This window comes from Tachypleus tridentatus, chromosome 3, assembly GCF_004210375.1.
Source record: "Tachypleus tridentatus isolate NWPU-2018 chromosome 3, ASM421037v1, whole genome shotgun sequence".
Lineage (NCBI taxonomy): Eukaryota > Metazoa > Arthropoda > Merostomata > Xiphosura > Limulidae > Tachypleus > Tachypleus tridentatus.
This window is the reverse complement of record NC_134827.1, coordinates 95,224,742-95,243,495: the sequence shown is the minus strand read 5'-3', so window position 1 is coordinate 95,243,495 and position 18,754 is coordinate 95,224,742. Positions and strand designations below refer to the sequence as shown.

At 34.9% G+C, this 18,754-nt stretch overlaps 1 protein-coding gene across 1 annotated transcript in view; it reads left to right on the top strand.

Annotated features, from left to right (window-relative positions):
- The window catches only part of LOC143247507 (extracellular matrix protein 3-like), a 121,882-nt gene extending 104,024 nt beyond the window's left edge, over positions 1–17,858 (top strand). Inside the window, exons 3-9 of the mRNA XM_076495750.1 lie at positions 4,474–4,620; positions 8,835–9,065; positions 12,251–12,376; positions 13,262–13,510; positions 13,778–13,927; positions 16,961–17,171; positions 17,719–17,858. Coding sequence (XP_076351865.1) covers positions 4,474–4,620; positions 8,835–9,065; positions 12,251–12,376; positions 13,262–13,510; positions 13,778–13,927; positions 16,961–17,088 — 1,031 coding nt within the window. The 3' untranslated portion in view covers positions 17,089–17,171; positions 17,719–17,858. The remainder of the gene's footprint in view (positions 1–4,473; positions 4,621–8,834; positions 9,066–12,250; positions 12,377–13,261; positions 13,511–13,777; positions 13,928–16,960; positions 17,172–17,718) is intronic.
- Positions 17,859–18,754: the final 896 nt, after the last annotated feature.

Sequence of the window (18,754 nt, the reverse complement as noted above, 5' to 3'; positions counted from 1 at the left end):
AAAGTTACTCCACGTTTAGGCTTCCATAAGCACCTGAAGTATTTGTAGTTTTATTTTAAAGTGGGTTTTAAAGAAGGAATTAAAATTACTCCACGTTTAGGCTTCCATAAGCACCTGAAGTATTTGTAGTTTTATTTTAAAGTGGGTTTTAAAGAAGGAATTAAAGTTACTCCACGTTTAGGCTTCCATAAGCACCTGAAGTATTTGTAGTTTTATTTTAAAGTGAGTTTTAAAGAAGGAATTAAAGTTACTCCACGTTTAGTCTTCTATAAGCACCTGAAGTATTTGTAGTTTTATTTTAAAGTAGGTTTTAAAGAAGGAATTAAAGTTACTCCACGTTTTTTCTTCCATTAGCACCTGAAGTATTTGTAGTTTTATTTTAAAGTAGGTTTTAAAGAAAGAATTAAAGTTACTCCACGTTTAGGCTTCCATAAGCACCTGAAGTATTTGTAGTTTTATTTTAAAGTGGGTTTTAAAGAAGGAATTAAAGTTACTCCACGTTTAGGCTTCCATAAGCACCTGAAGTATTTGTAGTTTTATTTTAAAGTGGGTTTTAAAGAAGGAATTAAAGTTACTCCACGTTTAGGCTTCCACAAGCACCTGAAGTATTTGTAGTTTTATTTTAAAGTGGGTTTTAAAGAAGGAGTTAAAGTTACTCAATGTTTAGTCTTCCATAAGCACCTGAAGTATTTGTAGTTTTATTTTAAAGTAGGTTTTAAAGAAGGAATTAACGTTATTTCACGTTTAGTCTTCTATAAGCACCTGAAGTATTTGTAGTTTTATTTTAAAGTGGGTTTTAAAGAAGGAATTAAAGTTACTCCACGTTTAGGCTTCCATAAGCACCTGAAGTATTTGTAGTTTTATTTTAAAGTGGGTTTTAAAGAAGGAATTAAAGTTACTCCACGTTTAGTCTTCCATAAGCACCTGAAGTATTTGTAGTTTTATTTTAAAGTAGGTTTTAAAGAAGGAATTGAAGTTACTCCACGTTTTTTCTTCCATTAGCACCTGAAGTATTTGTAGTTTTATTTTAAAGTAGGTTTTAAAGAAAGAATTAAAGTTACTCCACGTTTAGGCTTCCATAAGCACCTGAAGTATTTGTAGTTTTATTTTAAAGTGGGTTTTAAAGAAGGAATTAAAATTACTCCACGTTTAGGCTTCCATAAGCACCTGAAGTATTTGTAGTTTTATTTTAAAGTGGGTTTTAAAGAAGGAATTAAAGTTACTCAATGTGTAGTCTTCCATAAGCACCTGAAGTATTTGTAGTTTTATTTTAAAGTAGGTTTTAAAGAAGGAATTAAAGTTACTTCACGTTTAGGCTTCCATAAGCACCTGAAGTATTTGTAGTTTTATTTTAAAGTGGGTTTTAAAGAAGGAATTAAAGTTACTCCACGTTTTTTCTTCCATAAGCACCTGAAGTATTTGTAGTTTTATTTTAAAGTGGGTTTTAAAGAAGGAATTAAAGTTACTCCACGTTTAGGCTTCCATAAGCACCTGAAGTATTTGTAGTTTTATTTTAAAGTGAGTTTTAAAGAAGGAATTAAAGTTACTCCACGTTTAGTCTTCTATAAGCACCTGAAGTATTTGTAGTTTTCTTTTAAAGTGAGTTTTAAAGAAGGAATTAAAGTTACTCCACGTTTTTTCTTCCATAAGCACCTGAAGTATTTGTAGTTTTATTTTAAAGTGGGTTTTAAAGAAGGAATTAAAGTTACTCCACGTTTAGGCTTCCATAAGCACCAGAAGTATTTGTAGTTTTATTTTAAAGTGGGTTTGACGCTGTATTAAATTTAGGGATTGAATTCTTTATGACTTTGTGATGCCGTTTTTCTTGATTTCGAGATGACGTTTGGGGTCCAAGTTTAATTAGTACTGTATCAAGTATGTAATGCGTGAAAAGAGTAGATATGTACAATGGATGATAGGATATAGATGGCATGGATGATGGATCATAGGGTATATATAGCATGGATGATGGATGGTAGGGTATAGATAGCATGGATGATGGATGGTAGGGTATAGATAGCATGGATGATGGATGATAGGCTATAGATAGCATGGATGATGGATGGTAGGGTATAGATAGCATGGATGCTGGATGATAGGCTATAGATAGCATGGATGATGGATGGTAGGGTATAGATAGCATGGATGGTAGGGTATGGAGAGCATGTATGATGGATGGCAGGATACAAATAGCATGGATGGCAGGATACAGATGCTGTGGATGGTGGATGGAAGGATATATAATGTATGGATGAAAGACGACAGGGTACAGGTAGTCTTATTATCCTTTACATCAATTCAAAATACAAATACATTATCATCCCTAATTTTAAACAGACATACAAGGTAGAAGGCAGCAAGTTAAAAGTACACTCCGCCAACTCTTAGCTGATCAAATAAAAGGAGTTGGCTGTTACTCGTATAGTCCAAGAGTGTGAATCATGTTTGAGCAGCAAGAGAAACTATACACGCTAACTTTTTTTGAGATTTCGCAACTTTTACAAATAAAACGTAATATAACGTATAATATCGTTATTTAGGTCACTCTTTGTCAAGTCATTTATGCTGAATCTGTACAACGGTCAATTAAAGATGGAATTTTTTTTTGTTCGTAGACAAAAATGATAATCATTACTGAAATCTCTTTTCAAGTTCAGTGGTCAGTAACTAGACATATATTTATTTCTCATTGCAACCAAAACTGGACTTATTAACTCAAAATGATCGTATAAACTAGTGAACTCCAAATCACGCTGTAATTCAATATACATTATAATTTATTTTTGATAACGAACCCTTGCTACAGTTTAAATAGAAACAATAATCAATATTTAGCGATTAATATTCGTAAAGAAATGGCTGCTAGTCGAAAGTACTCTACAAAGAATGTCCAAGAATGCATGTTTTATCATACAGTTAGGTTCATGGTGAAAATCAGTTATCGATTCGTTTGTTAAAATGCATGAGTCATGCCCCTGGTGGTCAGTGGTAAGTTCAAGAACATTATTGCACTAAAACAAAGATAAAACATCCTCGGCCCGGGATGGCCAGGTCGGTTAAGGCGTGCGATTCGTAATCTGCGGGTGGCGGGTTCGAATCTCCGTCACATCAAACATGCTCGCCCTTTCAGCTACGGTGGCCTTTATAATATATCACTCAATCCCACTATTCGTTGGTAAAAGAGTAGCCCAAGAGTTGGCGGTGGGTGGTGATAACTAGCTGCCTTCCCTCTAGTCTTATACTGCTAAATTAGGGACGGCTAGCGCAAATAGCCCTCGTGTAGCTTTGCGCGAAATTAAAAACAAAAACAAAAAAATATATAACATTAACCCTTGTTAAATTTTAGCATGGGCTGTGATAAAAAAATAAAAAGTTTATAAACTAACAAAACAACAATACCGGCCTAATTTCTTTTTGTATTTGTTAAGTATTAGAATAAATTAAATTAGTTATCCATATCTCACTGACCTAAGATAATTTTTATTTATGAAAAATATCCCAAAAATTATTTGGAAAGCGTGTGTGTTTGTGTGTTTTCTTGTTCCAAAGCCACATCAGGCTATCTGCTGAGCTCACCGAGGGGAATCGAACCCCTGATTTTAGTGTTGTATGTCCGTAGACATATCGCTGTACTAGCGGGGGGGACTATTTCGAAGGCAAACTTTATTAACTATTTTAATTATACTTTTCAAAACGAATGAACCAGGTAGTTAGAGTGCTTGACAAGCAATCTGCTGGTCGTGGGTTCGAACCGTGGTAATGTTGTAAAGTGTAGCCTAAGAGTTGGTGGTCATGACTGCCAGCCTTTCCTCTAGTCTATTGCTACTGAATTAGGGACGGCTAACACAGATAGCCCTCTTGTAGCTTTGCACAAGATTCAATAATAACCATGCTCAACAGATAAATTTCTGAGTAGTTTACACAGCTAACAATTTATTAAAGGTATTTTTGAGCTGTTTCTTCTCACAAGTTTCCATCATTAAATTAATGTTAATTTTATTTTAGATATTTTATAAAAATTACAAAACATGTCTTGAAGTGCTTGTTTACTTTTGTCTTGTCTCACTGTAGATTACCAGTAATTTCGAGCAGTTATAACGCTGAAATTCGAAGTTAGATTCCCGCGTCAGGCACAACTCATATAGTCCATTGTGTAGCTTGTGTTCAACACACAAATATAATTTAATTGTATTTTCCTGTTTTATTAGAAAAGTGACTTTTCATAACTGTTTGTAAACACTTGATGGTAATTGACTAACGCAACATTAAAGGCCGTCCCTTGATACGTTAATAGACTTGACGATGCTAAAGTTCCCCTTCTCGGTGGCAAGTCTGATGGCTTATAACGCTATAAATCGGGTTTTGAGATTCGCTGTGGGCGGATAACAGATAGCCCAGTGTGTAACATTAAGCAGACAAACCTAGACATTTTCGAAAATTTCGTGAAGTTTTATTTTTTATTTTTTTTTACAGGGAAAAATGAACTTTCGAATCAAAAGTTCCAACTTAACTGGGCGTGGATATCCCTGGAATACGACTCTTACGAAGTCAACGAGACGGAAAAATACTTGAATATCAAACTATACAGAAGAGGCTATTTAGGAGAGACGTCTTTCGTTAGTACGTATTAACATATATTTATGATTTAACAAATATTCATTGAATTATATATTACGTTTATCTTGATATATTATGATTGAAGTTGAAATGTTTATCATAACTATCTTTGAATTAGTGTAATAAATACCATTATATTTTATACCTTATTTACTAACAAACGTATTCTCTGGTGAAGTATAACATAAAAGCAAAAGTACCCGTCCCCAGTGACGGAAAAACTTCCAAGTTAATCAATCAATTTAAATTATTTCATGGATTTAAAAAGTCTAATTGTGTTACACTACTGACTTCACTCAGAACCAAAGCTGTGAGCTACTTAAACCACCCACTGTGAAAAGTAATTGTTGAGCATTTCCATCATGCTAACCACCCCTCAACAATAACATACAGCAAATCTACATTGTTATTATTTACGTTACGTCATACTTTGAAAGATGAATGATAGTGTAATTAATTAATAACAATTTAGTATAGAATATTCTGCTTTATAAATGAAATTTAGCATCAACATTATTCATACCTGTTCTAACGTACTTTCAAAAGTGAATGTTGAGATTTGCCTGCGTGCACTGCTTTTCAAACGCAGCGCGAGAACCCGCCGCCGTAAACGCGAGACAGGCGAACGCTCGGACAGACACCACAGTTTCACATTGAAATTTGTGTTTCTTGATGTGTCTTTATTCACTAACTTATGCTTACTGCTCAGCTTTTTTTATCCCAACCGGGATGCAAAATTTGCTTCGTATCTTATTCATTGGCTACTAAAGGAAGTAGTTTTTGATACTAGTTTGAATTAACGCGTCTTGTGAATTTGGGTCGAGTTTTTGTAGCTATCTGAGTAACTGAGAAACATTTAATGTACGTCTTGATGTCGAGAAACCAACTTGAAGTAAAAACGTCATCTTCATGTCATCTTCAGGTTACCAAAGAGTTTGTAAACTCTTTCTTTATTGACCTGAAGATGACATCAGAAGGTCAAAACATTGATCTCTAATTTATCTTGATTAAAGTCCTAATACCCATACCAGCCGTCTTCAGAAAACATTCAATGTGTGATTATAACAGACCGGCTAGAAGCTAGAGGTGGCCTATTGGATAGCATCACAGCATTAGGTTATTGATCGAATGTTCCGAGGTTCGAGACGTGAAGCCGCTGAATACATTTTATGCTTTTGCCAATGGGTTTGTTATATAAGTGACATTTATTTCCGTTATTCGGTTCAAAATAGCCGAACAAAGATATTATGGCTGCGGGTGGTAGTAAGTGGATTTCCTGTGGTCAGTTGTTTAGAATTAGAAACAACAGTGCATGAACTTTAAAATGTTTTGACCTGGTTACTTAGCCGACATACGCATAATATGTCGTTCAGGTTGAAAATTACAATTTCAAAATAAGCGAAAAATGTAGGGTTAGCAATGTTAAATTGAAAAGTCCTCTCCAGCTATTATATTCAAAGTAGAATTTTGAGTTACTGAATTTTTACACAACTGACAACAGATTAAAATATAGTTAATTAAGAAACAACAACAAAATATCAAGAACTTAAACTGATTTCATGCGAGAAGAAAACGCAACACTAACCACATGGGGTTGAATATTGTTCCCCTATAGTATTTTAACCGGAAACAGGTGAAATAGACGCAAACTTTAACACTTTTAGACCAGGACTACTGTTCGTTCTGTGCTAGAATGTTAAATTTAGGGTTTTCTACAAGCATGGATCAAATTATATACACGTGTCGGAGTAAAAGAAATACTGATAAAATTATTAAGTGTGTCTTTATTCTTCGAAGCGATTATATTTTGAAACCGATTCATATTTCTAGTTCTACGAATTATGTTGAACTTTGTAAGTTATTATCTAACGAATGGACGAATATTGTGTGTTTAACCAAGCACTGTTATTATCACTTTCAGTTTTGTTCGTGTCCTCGTTGTAACTGTTTAACGTTTTCCAACAGCTGCGGTCAACCTTGAGAGATTCATTACACTATTTTTTCTTGTTGGGTAGCTGCAATACATCAAGCAGTATTTTTGTTCTTATGTAAACTTTAAAACGATTAGCTACCACACACCAACTATTTCATTTTGCATTAAATATACTTAAATTAATTAATGCCATTTTCCGCGTCTTGTTTTTCATTAACTTAATGGTGGATTATATCATAAGGGTTAAATTTCAGTATATTTTGTTTATAAGAAAGTATAAACGACGTATACGGTAGGAAACTCAAGCGTAAGGATTCCATATGACATTCAATCGAATTACTGAGATTCTGCTTTTCTAAAACACAGAGAAACCTACTCAATAAAACCTGAAAGTTTTGTTTGTGTGTTTGTTTTGAATTTCGCGCAAAGCTACACGAGAGCTATCAACGCTAGCCGACCATAATTCAGCAGTGTAAGACTAGAGGCAAGGCAGCTAGTCATCACCGCCAACTCTTGAGCTACTCTTTTACCAACGAATAGTGGGATTGACCATTACATTATAATGCCCCCACAGCTTAAAGGGCGAGCATGTTTGGTGCGACAGGGATTCGAACCCGCGACTCTCAAATTACAGTTGAACGCCTTACACTGCTAAATTAGGGACGGCTAGCGCAGATAGACCTCGAGTAACTTTGAGTGAAATTCCAAAACAAACAAACAATGAAAACCTGATAGACTCATTTTACTCCTAAATTATTATTACGATAAAGACTTTCTTTCTTTGATGGGTTAGATTCCCCTCGGTGAACTCAGAAGATAGCCCGATGTGGCTTTGCTATAAGAAAACACAAATTCTTTGATGGGATGTTAACTTTCTGTTTCGTCTCCTGCTGGCACGACCATGTTTTAGATAATTCTAAGTGACATGCTTATTACTGTATTTATTTACTGCTGTTGTTGCTTTGAATAAAGATGGTAAAACTAAACAGAATATAATAGTTGAAAAGTGGAGTATTCCAGTTGAGAAGAGGGTTTGTTTTGTTTTTAATTTCGCACAAAGCTACACGAGGGCTATCTGCGTAGCCGTCCCTAATTTAGCAGTGTAAAACTAGAGGGAGGGCAGCTAGTCATCACCACCCACCACCAACTCTTGGGCTACTCTTTTACCAACGAATAGTGGGATTGACCGTCACATTATAATGCCCTCACGACTGAAGGGCGAGCATGTTTGGTACGACCGGGATTCGAACCCGTGACCCTCGGATTACGAGTCGAACGCCTTAACACGCTTAGCCATGCTGGGCCGTTTGAGAAGAGGGCAGCATCCTGAAAAAAAAAAATTTTCCCTGACACGTTTCATTTTCTTTTCAAACATTGTTAGTAAATAATGTCTGAAAATGTTTTCAAGTAACACTTATTCATTCTTATCACACGTCTTAAAACGACTTCACATTCAAGTATCACTTCATCATTCTGGTCACACGTCTTAAACAAATTATCATGTTATTGCTGTACTTATGATTGCCTTGTTTTTAGTGCCAAACAGATATGGTTTGTCAACGTACTTCAGAAATTATCATCTGTAGTAGAACGTCTAATCATTCCATCTTCTGTTGAAGTCGCCATCTTGCAAAATTACATAGTAAACTCACGCTAACGAAGTCTCTCCTGCCTTGACCTGTAGCGAAATGTTTCCCGAAAACTTTAGTATATGTCACTTTTACTCCGTGAAACATATATTCTTGCTTCTGGAAACACGGAAGCAGCTACCAAAAACGAAGAAACGTTGTGTCTCGGAACATGTTTGTGGTTACACGCATATGATGGCTCTGAGAGACGGAATATTTTTAAGTTCATGGCTGTCAAGTAGAATATTCAAGTTGAAGAGTGGTTAAGAAATGTAACCTAATAAGGTCTGTTTTTGTATTCTTAATACAGCTGGTATGGGTATTAAAACTTTAACTAAAATAAAGTATAGAACAAAGTTTGACCTTCTTAGGTCATCTTAATCTCAGGTCGAAACGTTGTTCTCTACTTTATTTTAATGAAAGTTTTAATACCCATACCAACTGTATTGAGATACATTTTTACTTCAAGTGGGTTTCTCGTCATGACGAAAGTCTGTCTTCATTGAGTAAAGTTGTGTTAAAATCTTTAATCTGTTTATTTTTAGATAGGTCTATACATTTTGAATATTGTTTTCGTATAATAATTGAAATATTCAAATGTTTAGTTTTAAAATTGCCTATCCTTGAGCAATAGTGTCAAATGTTTTATGCCTTAGGTATGAAGACAAAAAACATCACAGCCAACGAGGGCGAAGACTTCGGTAAACATTACGCCAAACAAGTCCAGTTCAGCCCTGGACAGACGGAGGCTTATTGGAGACTTCGAATTCTGAACGACAGTTTATTTGAAGACAGTGAAACGTTCGAGATATCGTTAGAAGAACCTGTGATGGCAGCCATAGAATATCCTGATAAGGCTATAGTTACCATCCTGGATAAAGAGGACGGTGAGAAATTTAATTTAAAATCTTCTACTGAAATTTACTCCACGTGTAAAAGCACGTGTTATAAGCACTTTGTGCACTCTCTTCAACGAATAATTATTGCGAATTTCTGACCATTCGTATCTGGTAATTTTTCTAACGAACAAATTCACTTAATATAAAGTTTTAACACCGAGTAGCCGTCAGTGACTTATTTGGCTATTTTCATTTGTAGAAGTTCATGGTTTGGTGAGTAAGATGGTGATATATGCAACATAGAAATTAACTCTAAGTAAGTTTGTTGACGCTTGTACGTTTTATCCTATTTAATAGATTAAAGATCACGTAAATCAAATCTGACAAAAACAATATTTTGCTAATGAAAGACGAGTGCAAGTTAGAGCAACTTTTAAGATTTCTGGGACCACAGTTGTGATGCAAAACTATTTGAAACACCCATTATTTTAACAGAAGCTTTGATAGTAAAAAAAACTCCAAATTAAAACAGTCGGTATGTTAATTGACTACTTGGTTTGTTTTATATATTGTACCCTTTTTTAGCTTCAGTTTCACTTATAGGTAGTGTATATTTTAAAATAGGTTTTAAAGCTGTGTGTGTGTTTGTGTTATCCTTCAAAATACTTGGATAGTATTACATGTAAAGACTTGTTAAGGTTTATTAAATGCACGAGGAAACAGTTTGTTTAGAAGATGGTGACCATTGGTAAATCGTAGATTAGAAATTGGAGAACTCACTGAGAACGTAAAAATTAAATTAAAATATGTGCAGCCTACCAATAAATAAAGAGGTGAGGTAAAATGTCCACTATAGAAAGAATGTCATTTCAAATACAAATATGAAAGTGTATGTATTACCATTATTATTTAGTCGATTTGACCTTTGCAACGTTCAGGGCGGAAACCCGGGTAACTTTCCTGTATACAATATCTGAAAACTGGACCTGTGGGATTGTACCCCACTCCTGACTAAGAATTCAAAGTTTTGTTTTGGAACATTTACACCGGAAACTATGAAGTAAGAATCTCACGTGTTCGACGGGATCCATGTATGGCCACTGGAGACTGATTATGCCCTTAGCTTCAAGACGGTTTTGTGACTCAGGCCAATTGACCAGGAGTTCTATTTTCCGCGAAAACACTACCTTGTATGGTCATCTGGTCTGTAATGAAGACAACTAGAAGGTATCACTTGTTTCAAACAGTAGTGATTATCCCTTCTGATATCACTAGCTGTGATTGTTAAACTTCTCAAATAGTTAATTAAGACCGTTAGAGAAATATTGTTATATTTCGTCTTGGCTAGTAGAACGTCCAACAAAAACGTCTGCAAGGATTGTCACCAAATCCAGGTGTATCCACAGTCCGAGAATTGTGAACATTTGTAATAGTCGGAGGATCCTAAAGTATCCCAAAAGGCAAAATAGGACTAGGATATTTGTTACCCACCCTAATATCAACGAACGGTACTTCATGGACTGATGAATGGTTTCTATCTAGCTATTCTACCATAGTGGCTTATGACAAAAAGTTAATTACTTGCGTTAACGGGGCACATCTGAATTAATAGTGGCCGTTTAATGTCGGTAGTTGTTTGCTCTTCTCCATTCGCCCTTTCAGCCGTGAGGGCGTTATAATTTGACGGTCAATCCCATTATTCATTGGTAAAAGAGTAGCCCAAGAGTTGGCGGTGGGTGGTGATGACTAGCTGCCTTCTCTGTAGTTTTACACTGCTAAATTAGGGACGACTAACGCAGATAGCCCTCGAATAGCTTTGTGCGAATTAAAAAAACAAACAAATCTCCGCACACTATACGACCATTATTATTTAATATTGTTTTTAAATAGACACCCATTCCAGAAGGAATGACCGTGGAGAGTAAATGTGTGGTTAAGCCCAAGATTTGTGGTCTGAAGCACCAAAAATTTACACTTTAAGATTTTTTTTACTCGATTATCTTTGTTTTCGCAGTGGCTTTTACTTGTGCTTTGTTATAAAGGTTATACAGTCACGTGAACAAAGTAAACAAGGCAACAATTTGCGGCCATATTGGACGCAAATATTATTCTTATAAACGTGGTCTGCGCTACACAAGTACCTAGTTCTCTGTTCATTTTTCACGAATTTACGAGCAAATTAGACAATATATGCAAGTAAATATACGAATAAAAGTCGGTCTTGACACCAAAGATCCTCATCTCATCCAATCAGCAATAGCAATCGCGATAGATGCCAGTAATTATTCGACATTGCAAACGGAAGATCAAAGTCAGGCCTACAAATCTACGTCAAAGTTTCCCAGGTTGAGAATATAGATGTCGTAAATTACTTCATCTTGACAACATTTTTTTTTACACTGAAAAGCATATCAAGGCCTATAAGAGCCTTGGTGTACGCTGTTGTACTGTGCAAAGTGTACAAGACGTCCAACTACATAGCTCTCTTGAGGATAAGTCGAAGTTATTTTTAGTGACTAGGCCTATTGTTTATGTTCTGTCATCTATGTCTAATTTTTTGTTGTAGTCTGATGGGGGTCACAAGGTGTCTTGTAGTGTTAACACATTCTGAATTGTGTTATCCATGTTGCAGTGAATCACAAATAAATGAAGATATGCAATTGATTATATTATGGCGTTTTTCTTAAAATAACATTTAAAAGTGAAGGATTTTTTAGTATATTTTGTAAATCATAAACACATGTAGTTATATCATGTTGAAGAAAGAAATATTTTCTAGGATATTTTGGTCATATAACGTGGGTTTCAGAGAATCGTAGACACATGTGATTTTATTAGTTTGTGTTTCTTACAATACCAGTTAAAGAAAGATTTTCTAGGATACTTTGGTCGTGTGCCGTGAGTTGGGATCATAAACACATGTTGTTTTATCAGGTTGTGTTTCTTAAAGTAACGTCCCCCGCTGGTACAGCGGTAAGTCTACGGGTTTACAACGCTAAAATCACATGCTCGATTCCCCTCGATGGGCTCAGCAGATAGACTGATGTGGCTTTGCTATAAGAAAACACATACACACACAGACACACCCTACAATACCAGTTAAAGAAAGAAGGGTTTTCTGGGATATCTTGTCTATATACCCTGTGTTTCGTAAACACGTGGTTATATTTTGTTGTGTTTCCTACAATAGCAGTTTAAAAATTAAAAAAAACTTGTATATTTTGGTATAACAGTGTCGACAGTAGAGTTTTATGAACCTGAGTATCACGTAAGAGAAGACGTTGGAGAGGTACTGATTCCTATCAAGAGAACAGGTGATCTCAGAAAAGAAATGATGGTTGTCTGCTCCACAGAATCAGGTAGGAAAACTCCAAAAAAAATGTAAATGTGTATTAGAAAGAATGACTTATGTTATATCTTCTGTGGAAAATACGCTGTTCTATCATAGTTTTTTTTTTATAGACCAGTATAACTTTCGTTGCTTTTTCAAAGATAGATATGTCACACTGGTTCCATAAAAATCTGGATGCCAAGGTGGGCAGAGCACAGATAATTTATTGTGTAGCTTTAGACGAAATTGTGATATAAAGAAAGAACTACTATTAGTACTATAATTCGAAAATATTGTTATATACCAGTACTTTACCATGGGTCGTTATGCATTTAAATGGCATTGTAATAATAACATTAATTTTATCCAATCATCAAATAGGAAGATATTTGATTAAAACTCACAGAAAAAATCATAAAAAAATGTCTTATACTTGTTTGAACGTATTCTTTTATAATACTTTTTATTGCTATTTGAAAATCGGGTGTGGCTTAGTGGTTAGAATATAGGACTTTTAATCACTGGGTTCAGAGTTCTAGACTTGACATACTCAGCATTTTCAGCAGTGGTGCGTTATAAAAGTAACAATCCTCTTATTCGGTTGGGTTAAAACGTTGTAGTAACATATTCTAGTGGTAACCAGGAATCCAGACGTAGTAGTTAAAAATTAGGGACGGCTGGTATCTTAATACTTGGGCTCTCTGACCTAGTCTTTAACCTACGTGTGTGTAAAATGTTCATCTGAAAATTCTAGTTTCCTTCTCTTCATTTTAACGTCATATTATTCACAGATCCACTGCTTGCTCTTTTTCCATTCCTAGTGTTCTGAGCTAAATAGTATACAATATTTTAATAAACGTGTTTTCATTTTATTGACCGGATTACACAATAAAAGTTAATGTGAACCTTCCAGACACGGCTACCGGAACTATTCCGTCTAACGTCCAGTCATTCTCCGATTTCATCAGTCGACCAGAGAACCACAAGAACGTGATCAGGTTCAAAGTGGGACAGGAACAGCAGTTCTGCCGAGTGGTAATCATAGACGATTCGCTATTCGAGGAGGAAGAATCATTTAACATCCGACTTTCTCTGCCAATGGGAGGCCAAGTAGGAGAACAAAACGAAACAAGAATCGTCATCGTTCCAGACAATAACGACGGTATGGCTGATATTTGAATAAAAACTAAAAACACAAACGATATTGAGTCACGAAATTTTGCAAAATAACATAGGAGTTTACATATTCCGTCACAGAGTGGAGCTGTTAATGTACGTAGGGACGGCATGCTAGTATTGAAACACATAACGTCATCATATTTAAGATTATATTTCGTTTCTTTCCTAACCCTTAAAAACAACAAACTTTCTCCTAGCATTTTAACTGTTTTATCAAAGAAGAAATTTCATGACAGAACATTTTTTTTAGCTCCACTTTTCTACTTCGGAGAACCTGAATATTACGTAGATGAAAGCGATGGTTACCTCGACGTGAAAGTGTGGAGAACTGGAACGGATCTCAGTAAACCTGCCAGTGTAACGGTCCGCTCTAAACCTTCGGAACCGCCCTCTGCCGAGGGTAAGTTTTGGGTGAAATATTATACAATAATTTTAAGCCTAATTGCGGCAATTTTATATAATTTAAGGGAATTGAGATGTTTAAAAATGAATACAAAAAAAAAGTTTCACAAAATTAACGTCACTTAATACAAGATATGCATTTACTGAAGTACATGTGCTTATTTAAGTAGGATTTTGTCCACAAGCAAATTCATAACTTTTGTATTCAAAATACGAATTATTTTTAATCGAAAATAAGCATATGCTTCAAATCTATAATGTTGTGACAAATTTATATTTAGTATGTTTTGGCTTATAGAATATATCATCGTATTTTACGTTTTAGAGATACAAAATATATGTCTCTATTTTCTCGCTTTGTAAACTCACTAAAAGTAGTGCGTTTTTCATTGAATGCTGAATTTGTTTTTCTAGTTTTTAGTTCTTTTTGTTTCAAGTACACCCAGCATCAAAAAGTATCATTCGTAGAACAGTGTATTATTTCATTATTAATATCTTAGTAATTTCGGTGGCTTAAGTCACCTAATGTTATTTGTGTGTTTAGTGTACTTCGTTTTAGCTGCCACATAACGGCTTGTAAAACGACTTTGCATTTTTAAGTGCAAAGTTTTAACGCATACCTCCGTCATCTCTTGACCTATTTCATATGTTATTACAGTTTTGGAATCAGGAGATCAAACCCTTTCGAGTAGTATATTTTACCACACTCATGTCCTAATAGATTAATTTACTCTAGTCCTGCCAAAAATAATGTCAAGTGTCGCGGCTTTTCAACATTCCCTCTTGTTTATGATTTCGAAATGATAAGGTTTCTTGTTTATTATCTATTATAACCGCACGTGAAACTTGAAAGGTTAACAATGATTTATTCTAAGGATACCAGTGCTGTTAACTTTGTTATATTTTAACGATTTTATCCTTCATTCAAATACACGTATTGCTTTTTTTGCAAAATTTATGAAGCGTTTTAGATTGTTATGACGATTCTGAATCTTAAGTAAAACATTTGAACAACAACAACGACTGGTTTGTTGAAGTTCTTAATAACTTTAGACACCAATCTAAAACTAAACGACGTACAACTAGTTAGGCCTATTTTTGTTTTTAATGGTATCATTGGAACTTAAGCGGTGAGCAGAATTATATATTTTATTTATTGATTTATTTATTACAGTTATCTGGAAGCTATTAACACTAAAAGCCGAGTTTCGATACCTGTGTTGGGGGCAGCACATTTAATATATTATGCAGCTTAGCACTTAACAAACAGTTTAATTTTATTTGAAATAAAAGAAAATTCACTACAAATTATTACACGCATTATTAAAGTTGCGAGTCTTTCTCCAGGTGGTTAAGGCACTCGACTCGTAATCCGAAGGTCGCGGGTTCAAATTCCCGTCAAATCAAACATGCTCGCCCTTTCAACCATGGGGCGTTATAATGTACGGTCAATCCCACTATTTGTTAGTAAATGAGTAGCCCAAGAGTTGGCAGTGGATGGTGAGGACTAGCTGCATTCCTTCTATTCTTACAATGCTAAATTAGGGACAGCTAGCGCAGATATCCCTTGAGTAGCTTTGCGCGAAACTCAAAACAAACTAAATCTTAGCCAGGATTTGGACTTTTAAACCAGCTAAAAACAGCTAAACATCGACCCTCTGTTCAGGTAATTCCCTGGTAAGGATGGATAGTATGTTAATATAGTGGTTTGGTAAACATCGACCCTCTGTTCAGATAATTCCCTGGTAAGGATGGATAGTATGTTAATATAACGGTTTGGTAAACATTGACCCTCTGGTAAGGATGGATAGTATGTTAATATAACGGTTTGGTAAACATCGACCCTCTGGAAAGGATGGATATTATGTTAATTTAGCGGTTTGTTATCCATTGGTTATTTAGTCTCATCGTACTATAGTAAGTATTGTGGTCACTAATAAGATGATATTATAGGTTAATATAGTGGTTTAATGGTTGTAGAAGGCTACTATAATAGAATAGGGTTAAAAGTATTTCGGATATGAAGGTTATTATAATAGGAAATTAATATTATAGTTGATTGTCAGTGGATTACTGTAATGTGTTGATTTATCTGGGACGAGTCTCCAATTTATTATGTTACGTACTGCGATTTAAAATAGCCTAAAACTGAGTTAAAGTTTAACTTTAACTTTGGAATTTATGGTATTTGCCAACAATATTGGTGTACACAATTTACTTTAACACAAATATGCAAACAATAATGTAATTTATAATAACGATTATTATAAATACTCATTTATATACAAAAGTTTTACAAACTTACCAACAACATTAAGTACTCTAGCTGGTCTGGAACTGAATATTTTATTGACAATTTACGATGAGCGAATTAATTTTGAATTTATATAGGTACAATTCACTTAACTGGTAGCTAGATGTCTGTTCACTGATCACACACAAATTTTTCACCGCTGATGTTATATAATGTCTTCCGATGTTAATCCCTTTTAGTTAAAAAATTTATAATGTTCGAAACCAATGAACGTTTTTGGTAAGATATCTTTAGTTTCTCGTTTATGGCTTCTGAGGTTTATAGTATACTAACTGTAAAAAACCAACAACATATACTCTCTCTTGGCGCGTCAATTTATATACGTTAAATGAGGTTCTAGAAATTTCAGTTAGCGCAACAATACTTGACGATACGCTAGTGCTCTCGTTAAACATATATTGTTGATTCGTACACTCCAGAATCTTCTACAAATTTAGTGAATAGGCGGGAATGTCGCAACACACATTTAACAGTGTAAGTTACATGCATTTCTAAATATATATATATTTATCTGAAACAAACGTCGATATTAAAATAAATATATAATAAAAAGTCCCTTACAGTTATCAACCTGTTGTTTCGGGAGAAAATATTAAAGTTGAGAGTGAATTACAGTTTAAGTGTAACAAAAAAATTGACTAATGTTTATGTGTGATAAAAACAAATTGAATTATGTTTACGGTTTTTGTATTTATACTGTACTTTTCTCCATCACAGCCGGCAACGATTACGTTGGTATCGGAAAGACTTTGGATTTTCCTCCTGGAGTAACCTTAGAAACCTTCAGGGTGACCATTCTAGATGACCTGGGCCAGCCAATCATAGAAGGATCGGAGACTTTTTGAGTTAGTTCTGCGCATGCCTATGAATGCAGAGCTGGGAGATCCAAGTCAGGCTTTGGTGACGATAAATGATTCGATTTCAGACTGTAAGTGGTGTCAGTTTAGCGGAGGATATAATCTAATCCGACAATCGTATTAAATAATGAGATTCTTTCTAGTTTTAAGTAGCTTTGTGCGAAATTCAAAACAAAGCATTAATACTTTTATCTGCGTGAAAAAAATAGTTCCCCAGCAGTCCAAGGTTCAAGACGTAACTGTGACTTATAAAAGTTGAAGTATATACCATTATTCGACTCAAAAAGCTGGCCTAATTCTTTATGACGGCGGGTGTTTCTGACTGGCTATATTATGTTTAGTTAGCAGTTTAAAATTAGGAGCGTCTATACATACTCGAACCCTAAAGGTCTCTGACTTCGCCTTTTACTTCACGTTCCTATAAGGTGCCGCTCAGTTTGAAACTTCTGGTTCCAATGAACTTGGTTACATTTTTGGTCACTTCCGGAAGCAACAACCACACCTGATGATATAAGACGGGAAGCATATTGTTAATAAGTAAAATATTAATAAATGTATCAATGAACTTAGCTTGTTTATCTTTTATAGAAAGTATTAACATCTTATTTCAACTTCCAGTGCCAATGATGCAGTTTCAAGATTCAGAGTACGTAGCCTTTGAAAACGATGGAAACGTTACGGCCTACATCTCACGTAGCGGAGACATAAGTCATGTGACCACTGTTCGTTGCTACACACGCCAGGACACTGCCAAAGTCGAAAAGGATTTCGTCGAACGACCTAACACTGATTATTCGCTCGTGTATTTTGAACCAGGTAACAAATAACTTAGAGAAATCAGTGAGGTAACCCTACTTCGAAGTAAAATCCGGGTAAATGGAATTTATGTGTGAAACATTCGATATCTTAAAATGGAGTAGAAATCGTCCTATTACAAAATTTCATGCAATTTTGTCTGTGACGTGAAGACGATTTAGAGAGGCTAAATTTATTCAAGTGTAAATACAAAATAAGTCAAAGCTGAATAATAAATTAATGTTCCTATACAGGGTGGCCCGTAAGTCCCTACCCATCCATATGTTATTATAAACAACGTTATAATACTTTTGATGAGTAGAAGGCAGCTGTTACTACAGCATTTGGAACAATAACCCCTGCTATGTTGAGGAAAATGTCTCACAGAACATGGCGTCGCATAATATTATGTAGCGAGAATGAGGGACAGCACACAGATACATAAGATATATGGATGGGTAGGGACTTACGGGCCACCCTGTATTTTGTGATATAGGTTCTTTATAACAGCTGAATCGCTCTATTTTTAACTGTATCACGTAACTGCACTTACATAACATTTAAACATCTATGAAGTTAAAAAAACATTTTTTCTATTGATTCCACTCGTATGCTATAAAGAAAGAGAGCAAAATCGCGTCAGACTGCTTTTTTATTTTAATATCAATGCAGATTTATACATTTTTTAATTTAATTAAAGTTAAAAAACATAAAATTATCATAATTTTCGTCTCCGAGACACGGAGCATGTTTGAATTATTATCAAAAAATAAAATCTGTTTATTTTTTTATTGTTTAATTAACCTGCCGCTAGGTGAGATTGAAAAACCTTGCACAGTGATCTTGGTGAACGATACAA